Source organism: Eurosta solidaginis, chromosome 1 (assembly GCF_040869045.1).
Source record: "Eurosta solidaginis isolate ZX-2024a chromosome 1, ASM4086904v1, whole genome shotgun sequence".
NCBI classification, from domain to species: domain Eukaryota; kingdom Metazoa; phylum Arthropoda; class Insecta; order Diptera; family Tephritidae; genus Eurosta; species Eurosta solidaginis.
In genome coordinates this window covers 374,368,267-374,376,820 of record NC_090319.1, presented here as the reverse complement: position 1 = coordinate 374,376,820, position 8,554 = coordinate 374,368,267, and the positions used below count along the sequence as shown (strand labels likewise).

The window sequence follows — 8,554 nt, the reverse complement described above, 5'->3', positions numbered from 1 at the left end:
TACGCTAGATGCCAGCGCAAACTGTAAGTTTTAATTGAATGCTTGAACGGCTGTTTTTTGTTGATATTTCATAAGAGAGTTTTATATTGGTTACGCAAGATGGTCACGGGTCCGACTCGTTTTATCTTATTATTGTTATGATAAATTTTTTCTTAAATGAAAAAATTGTTTAAATTAGAATAGAAGAAAGAAAAAAATTAGACAACTGCCAAAGCTCGTTGCGTTTATTGTTTTGTGTTTATTTGTTGTTGTGTGTTTGTCTGTCGACGTTAGAATAATAAAGGAACAGATAGACACAATTTTTGACACAATATTTGAGCCTATAAAATTGTTTACAAGAAACAAAGTAATCACAGAGGTACAACAGATAAACACAGGTACAACAGACAAACACGCAACACGACTAGAATTACTGACTTTTACCTGCCTCATGCAGCCATACAAACTGATCAGTAATAACCTGGGCTCTGAATGAACACACAGCACTTACACATAAATATACACAAACATCCATTTTGACAATACTTGGTCATGTACCTACGAAATACAAAATACAAGACAAATGACAACAACAGATCAGAACGAAAATCTACACTGATGCTGGCACAACGCCGGAACCGGTTTGTCTCGAAACCAAATTTGAGAAGGGATGACAGAAAATCGTTCCAATATACATCGTTTATTCACCCTGTCGGAAAATCAACAAAACAAAATAAGTAAACGGACAAGGCGACAGCTGTTTCGATTATACCTTGTAAATCTCTTCAAAGCCTTTTCTCCCGGGTGTGTGATTTGAACCCGCACTCCAACGATGGTTGAAGTGTTATAAAGGCATTCAGCCATGTCATGCCTTAGTTGTTGTAAACCTAATCCCAATTGCCTACTTTGTATATTTTATTTATTCACTGGACATACTTCGTATGCCATCACGTGGTAAAGTTATGCGATGGTAAACTGCTTAAACTCATACAAATAGACAACCTTGGTTAATTTATTGTAGTTCTATAAATAGAACAAAAGCAACAACGCCTATTTCTTTGAAACCGCCTTACCATCGCATAACTTTACCACATGATCACATACGAAGTATGTCCTGTGAATAAAGAAAATATGCGAGGAAGGCAATTGTGATGTGGATGAACGCATTTGTAACATTTTAACCATCGGGTTCAAATCCCACTCCCAGGAGAAAAGGCTTTGAAGACATTTGCAAAGTATAATCGAAACAGCTGTCGCATTGTCCGTCCTCATGTCACGTTGTTTAAATTTTTCCAAAATTTTAAATAAATTATAAATTAAAAGTTGCTTCAAATAAATGTTTTCATACATTTAAAGCAATAAGGGTAATCCCCGCTTAAACTCATACAAAATAAATAAAGTTTTTTTATTTACGAAAATGAAACAAATAGGGTTTAAATTAAAAAGTTTTATAACAAATTTTGCTGCTATTTTTTCACACGCAGGTGTGCATTCGGCTGGTCATGTACGAAATTAAAAAGTTGTTAAACACCACTTTTATTTGAAACTTACGTTGAAAGGGTCTCGAAACCAAGTAACAATATAAAGTCATTTCGGCTTTATTTGCAAGCATCAAACATTCATGAATCATATATTAAAACAAATTTGTATAATTTTTTTATATATATTTTATTTACGAATGCTCAGTTATTGTTGCCCTATGGGTTATAGAATATTATAATCATCTCACTATTAATAGCACATTGCAATGTAATTTTAAAAGATTTTCCAGTCCTTGAGTTTGACTTAATTTCTACATTGCAATTATTTACAACCTGACTATTTGTTTTATCGCTTAAGTCCACATTCATCTTAAAGAGAAGGCCGGGGCGCATAGGTTTTGTAACTTTGTGCACCGTTTTAATTCTGTTGAAGATAATTAAGGAAATAAGACAAAGAGTAATTATAAATATTAATTAGTTCATCTGATCTTTAGGTATATTTTATGCGCTTAAGTATGAATATAAATGATGGTACGTACATTAGGGTAGCTCTTATTTTTGTTATTTTTCGCTAAACCTCTACTCGTAGCTTTCACCAACCCCGGATAACTTTAACAAGCACTTTAAATGTATGAAAGACTACGGAACGATCTCTGTCAAATAGAATGCCTGTAAGCGTTAAGCCGTGATGGTGAAAAAGGTTTCGATTGATGTTCATAGGTAACCAAGTATGAAGGTAAAATATGAGTCGAGAATAAGTTTATAAATACCCTGGTTTCTAAAAATGGGGTTATAGCAACACTCCTTTACTAGCTTATCTATGAGAGAATATTGTCCTCTCTAATATTTTACACGAATCTGTGGTAGACTACTATTATCAAAGATATATATTTTTTAAAATTTTTTATTTTTATTCTATTTATCGACCTAATGACCACTTCAAGTATGTATGTAACGGAATTTTTTAGAATAATTTTGTCAACTTCCAGAAGTTTGATTAATTAAAAAATCTGCTCACGTATCAAGGACCGATGACAAGTTTGATGGTGAGGTGTCATAAAGTCAATGGCCTTATGACCACTTCCAATTGAAACTTTGCGCACACACCAAGGACCGATGACAATGCAATAATTTGATGGTGAGGTAACATAAGGTCAACAGATATAAGGTCAGTTAATCTTATGGCTATTTCAAAGGGGTCGTTCTTGTTGCTATAGTTGTATTAACGATAAAGACACTCCCCGAAGGCTTTGGGGAGTGTCATCGATGTTGATGGTCCTTTGCGGTATATAGATCCGTTAAGTTCCGGTAACAAAGCACCATTAAGGTACTAGCCCGACCATCTCGGAAACGCCGGTGTAGGTATGTATGTTTCAATATTTCTGTATAGGAAGTGGCTATTCGACCGGAAAACAGCTTTTTATCGCTCTTAATGGAGTAAAATTAGGTAAAACAGCAGAAAAAGAAATATAAAACAAATGTTTTGTATTATATTTTTCTGATGAATAAGGACAGCCTTATGTACATACTTATATGAAATGAAGATCCACATTGAGTCTTATATGATAAACAAACTTACTCATAACTTTGGCCTTCGTTATCCTTAGCATGTTTGCATAATGCACCGTTAAGTATATTTGTAGCTTTTGTTAAATCGGAATTGGAAACACCACACCCTTTCTACAAAAATTATATAATAAAGAATGTAGTAATAGTTATTAGATAGAGCCGAAAGTTGAAGATCGCTAATCCGGCAATCTGAAAATGGCACACTATGTGGTATTTTGCAGAAACTTGTCTCGAAGTAAAATTTCATGGTAAAGAAAATTAAAGCTCCAGTAGGCAGCAAAATAATACGAAGTCTTATTGAAAAGCAATCAATCCTATTGAATTGTTTATTTTTCTCACCTTTTTCATCTCCCCGCAGCCCTCTCCCTTTTCCTTGGAGACTTAGTTTTATTTTTACTCCTGCTAATCCCGTTCATTTAACTCTTCCTTTTACTCTCCATATATCTTATACGTTCCCTCTTACTTTCTCTTTTCGTTTGTCTCTGACCCTTTCTCTGCCGCCCTCGCTATGTCTACCCCTACCCCTTCCTCTCTTCCCCTCTCCAACTTCTTTTCTCATTTATCCTCCCTTTCGTTTTTCACTCGTCCCCTTTCATTCACTATAAGCTCTCTTTTTTTCCACTTTCTGTTCTACTTACTTATTTGCTTCACATTTCATCAGCCATTCAACTCTCTTTCCTATCCTCTTGTCCAATCCCTCTTTCTACTTTCACTTCCTCTACTTCTTCCGCCGGCAAGCATGCATACCCGACGATTGTCGTATTTAAATCTGCGTAATGCAAGCCGGTGAGTTCGACAAATTACATGAAAGTGTATTGTAGGTGTTGTAAATGTGATTGATGGGGGCGAATAGCTCGTCCCCACGGAAGAATGCTTTAAAGAAACTTTACTGGTGGATGAGACAGGAGGCGAAATGAGGCGGATGGTAGAGACACAATCACAAAATGTGATAGACTAAAGCCTTCGTTGTGCTTACAATAGCTGATAATTTCACTGGCACATTGGATCACAGTTGAAAGAATCGGCAAATACGACACAATCTATCAATGAGGCAAATTATTGGCGAGGGCAGACCCTCGGCCCTTTAGCGATGAGCCGGTGAATATGTTGATTCGCTGCCTCGGTGATTGTCGGTGAAACCATGACTAATCTCTATATGTTTGGTTAAACTCCCCCGACGCGTTTAAGCTACAACAACCAAAGATACACGTCCGCCTAAAAAAGACTCCATCTTTTTATATAGACAGAATGGTAGTATATGAGCCTTGATAACACTGCGCGATAACGTAAACATTTCTCAAGACGTTATATGGGGTTCGAGACATGTAAAATCTGAAAAATTAAACTTCACTCGAAGGATGTGCCCAACATTTTCAACAGTCAAACGATTTCTTTCTTTTGCCCATTGCGAGCACATTAAGGAGACAATTCGTTCGCAGTTCACTTTGTGACATGGTATCGAATAGAAAAATCGAGCAATTTTGAGCACTTCCGAATATCCTTCGAGATCTTTATTAGCTGAACAAACCGCAGCCATTTTGGCGCTTGCAGATTTTTGTGCAAAAAAATCGTGATCGTCGGCCTTGGATTCCAAAAATTTTTTCAAATTTACTATTTGATCATGTAACAAAGAATTATTGATGGTCACTTTTTTTCAAGCAAATAAAAGAGGCATGGTTCTACTTCACTATATTGCCAGTTTTGATCTGTTTTGAAATCCAACCATTTGAAAACTCTGAATTCCGAAAATCCTGACGTCCAAAGTTTAAGATATTCTAAAGCTTCACAATAAACAATTTCGATTTTTGCCAAAAATTCGTCGCAAGCATGGTCCTCTCCATCTTTTCTTAATTGTGCCAAATTCGTCCTTACATCTAATGGAATAAAATTCGATTTTTGTCGTTCATCCACTTTTAATAGGAGATCATCGTAAACTGAAACTATATCTAAAATGCTATTGTCTTTTTTTTCAATAGAAGCGCTTTTTGAATGGAACAAAGCCATAAATGAATGGACAAATAATAGATAACTTTCGCTGACGTAATTATTAAAAAAAACGCTCAATCATTGCAGGTGGTTTGTTTTGAGAATTCGCAAAATGACTTCAATTCCGTTGTTCGAACAGTGTAAATAGTGTTCGTACAATTTGTACACAATACAATTTATATCAAATAGAACAAACTGCTCCAATCCATGATGGGCCAAATTGTGTATAATATGTGGGGAAAATCCGATCCCAATCAATTCAGCATTGAGATTTTGTAGTCTGTGAAAAATGTTATATTTTCCATTGCGATTGACTCCTCCGAAATTCGTATTCGTGTTGTCAGCAACAAAAGCACATAATTCTTACATGACTGCTGGTAAATCATAAAAGCCGGGGCATTTAGAGTATAAGCGGGGACGCGGGGACAAGTCGTCGAAATCGGGGACAAATCCCCGAAAGTGGGGACGTCTGGCCACCCTAAGTTATACGAATAATTTGATATGTCAATATACTTACCCACAATTTTCAATATACCATTAAAGATGCTACCCCTTTATAAATGACTGAGTTCTATGTTGTCCTATACCTTTATTTCTGTTTGCCCAATGAACCTCACTAACTTTTATGTCTTTAGGAAGAGAACTTTTAAATACGTTTGAACTAGCTTCACCTATATGTTTGTAAGTGCGATTAAAAGTCTTTTTAGAGTCATTTTGGAACCTTTCTGATGCTTTACTTAAGTCTTTGAATACTTATTTTTGATCTTTTGCCCTATCCTTACCGGGAGCTTTTTTGAATTGTTTTAAATTCCTATCTGTAGCTGCCTTACTTAACTTTATTTAAGAACTATTAAATAGCTTCGTATAAAAATAAATTGTTTGAATATGGAATTTTCCCCAAATTTTTACTGTTGATAAATTTTAAGAACTCTTCAGCCCCCTTTTTCTGCGCCCTACCCCTTCCTCTCTTTCCCACTCCAACTCCGTTTCTCTTTTACCGTCCCTTTCGTTTCCGCTCCTATGCTATCTTTTCATTTGTTTCATTGTTACACAGTGTAATCAAATATGTTCACTAAAATGTTTCACGAACGATTCAATTAATTATTGTTTTAATAATTTTGTAAAAATCGTTATAGTTATTCATTAAGCCCATTCTTTTGAAATAGATTAGTTACATAGTTTAGTCAAGCTGACCATCGAGTTTCAGAACCAGCTATTCAAAAAAAAAAATAAAAAATATACCCGTTTAAATCTCTATATCTTATATGTGACATCACTTAAGGTATTTCCAAAATACTGGATACGTGGTAATGCAATTTCAACGCTGATATGTGAATTTTATTTTTAGTCAGAACACCTGTGCATACGTATTTATGTATTTGAGTATATCAATATACAAACAAACTCTTTTAAAACATTTGGTTTCCACTATCTTTTTTAACTATTCTTTACCTTAGGCTGCGTGAGCGCTACGCTGACTAAACAGCTTAACAATAAAAACAACTTCGTACTCAACATTATTATTAGTTTTTTGTTTTAATCTTTAGGATTCAAAAGATAGTTTTTCGCGTAAAGAAGAAGGTAAAACTGTTGATATCTCAGAACAAGGGCTGCCTTTTATAGCACAAAATTTTTAATAATTATTTATGTGCTCTCTTAACAATATGAGTAAACAAAGTCGCATTGCATGTGAAGGTATAATAAATTCTTTGATATGATGAAAACATAGTCAAAAAGAGATATGTTCTACAATAAATTAAAATAGAGTTCTCATCAAGCAAATTCTTATATAACGTGTTTTTCAAAAGTTCGCTGCGATAGGGTGTTTTTGCACAGGCATCTTCCACTTAGGCTAGGTTATGTCCTAAGCTGCAGGCGAGAAACATAATAACTTCAATTAGACCCCTCGTATCTTCACATACGGTGCTCAGCATTTTGATGAACATATAATTTGCTAAAAAACAATTGTAGTGAATTTGAGAAATAGGTAGGCGATTTCTATCGATTAATATTAGAGCTTACGATTTCTTGAACTTGTTCGAGAAGAGATTTCCCGTGAATCTCGCCTTCTCGCGAGATTCTCGAATCTCGAATGACTCGTAAGGCTCGCGGGCTTCTCGAAATTCAATTTAATCGATTCATCAGTTGTTTTATATAGAGCTTATGATTTATTCTGGAGCACAAGCCAAAATTTCTAGAAAAACACAACTAAAAACACCGAAATGTACAGAATACTACCAATGCAGCGACTGGATTGAAAGTTGGGCATCTCGCGAGAATTGGAAGTCGAGAAGCTCGCTAGTATTACGAGTATTTCGAGATTCGAGAATCTTGCGAGAAGCGTTTTTAAATAAAATGTTAAAAAAATAAAATGTGAACAAAATTATATGTATAATAAATATGTTTTGAGTTAAATGTCAGTGGAAAGAAATATAATCAGCAAAAAATTTACAAGAAAAAAACCAAGTGCATAAATACTGTCCATACAGCAATTAAGTTTACGTCGAGAAGCTCGCGAGATTTACGAGTACTTCGAGATACGAGAATCTCGCGAGAAGTCGAGTTCTCGATTTCTCGGGTCTTGAAAATCTCGCTTGTGTTCGAGAAGAAATCATAAGCTCTAATTAATATCAACTAATTTATATGGATACAACTACATATCTAACATTTTGTTTGGAGAAAACTCTTTTTCGGCGTTACGCCATCCTCAGTGCCATGTTTCGCTCTGAACCTTTAAGGATTGTAGAACATCGAAATGTGTTTATGTGCGAACTAAACTTCACAATAGATGAAGGAAAATCGTTTTAATATATACACATCAACTGACACCCATGTCAAGAAAACAAAATTAATAAGGATTGCAGTTTTACTAAATATGCAGCTTATAAAGACCTTATATTATATAATTATTGCCTTCATTGTTCGGAACCAAATTAAGTTTAATCTGTTCCTAAACCTTTTCTGGAGCTTTCAGGAATTATTTTGAATTTTTATCCGTGACTGTTAAAATCACTTGACTTTAAGAACTATTAGAACTTTTCGAAATAAGAAAAATAAAATAAGCCAGAGTATGGCATTTTTTGTAACTTGTCACTGTTGACATATGTTCAGAAAAAAAAAGACCTTCCTTAGGTACAACAAAAAAAGTATCATTGTCGTGTATTCGCACCACAGCTTAAATTTTTTCCCACTAGACTTCGTAGACGCTTATCGAAATGTATGTTTTTTGATGTTTACGAAAAAACAATGCAAGATCGCTCACATAGAGACTCTGTTTGGATCCTTCTTTTGTTGCGCTCTGGCTCTAGTTAGCCGGGCACGCTCCCTAATGTACATACACATATACACAACACTAAAGCTGCCGGGCAACGCACAAAATTTGCTTGATGGTTACCATAGCAACGTGTAGTTGTGTGCGTTTCGGGTGATTGTCGCTTGCCCGGCCACCACACAAGCAGAAAGCATCAAGCGCCATTTGTATTGAAAATTCGTAGCGTGCAGAGGTAAACATGTAATCGGATGACGATTTTTTATTGCTT

The 8,554-nt window shown here is 35.2% G+C and overlaps 1 protein-coding gene across 1 annotated transcript; it reads right to left on the bottom strand.

The window, feature by feature from the left end:
* Nucleotides 1-1,622: 1,622 nt before the first annotated feature.
* On the bottom strand, nucleotides 1,623-6,616 carry LOC137245153 (uncharacterized). Its single transcript, XM_067775355.1, has 3 exons — nucleotides 6,468-6,616; nucleotides 3,040-3,140; nucleotides 1,623-1,884 (listed from the first exon to the last, which is right to left on the bottom strand). The coding sequence occupies exons 1-3, from the start codon at nucleotides 6,531-6,533 to the stop codon at nucleotides 1,677-1,679; spliced, it is 375 nt and encodes a 124-aa protein (XP_067631456.1). The 5' UTR covers nucleotides 6,534-6,616; the 3' UTR covers nucleotides 1,623-1,676.
* Nucleotides 6,617-8,554: the final 1,938 nt, after the last annotated feature.

Bases quoted from the DNA above. Each gene is read 5' to 3' on its own strand.
- LOC137245153 (XM_067775355.1), bottom strand. From the start codon at position 6,533: ATGTTGAGTACGAAGTTGTTTTTATTGTTAAGCTGTTTAGTCAGCGTA. The intron at 3,141-6,467 runs GTAAAGAATAGT...TAATTTTTGTAG, and splicing joins TAGCGCTCACGCAGCCTAAG to AAAGGGTGTGGTGTTTCCAA. The intron at 1,885-3,039 runs GTAAGTTTGTTT...TATCTTCAACAG, and splicing joins AACGAAGGCCAAAGTTATGA to AATTAAAACGGTGCACAAAG.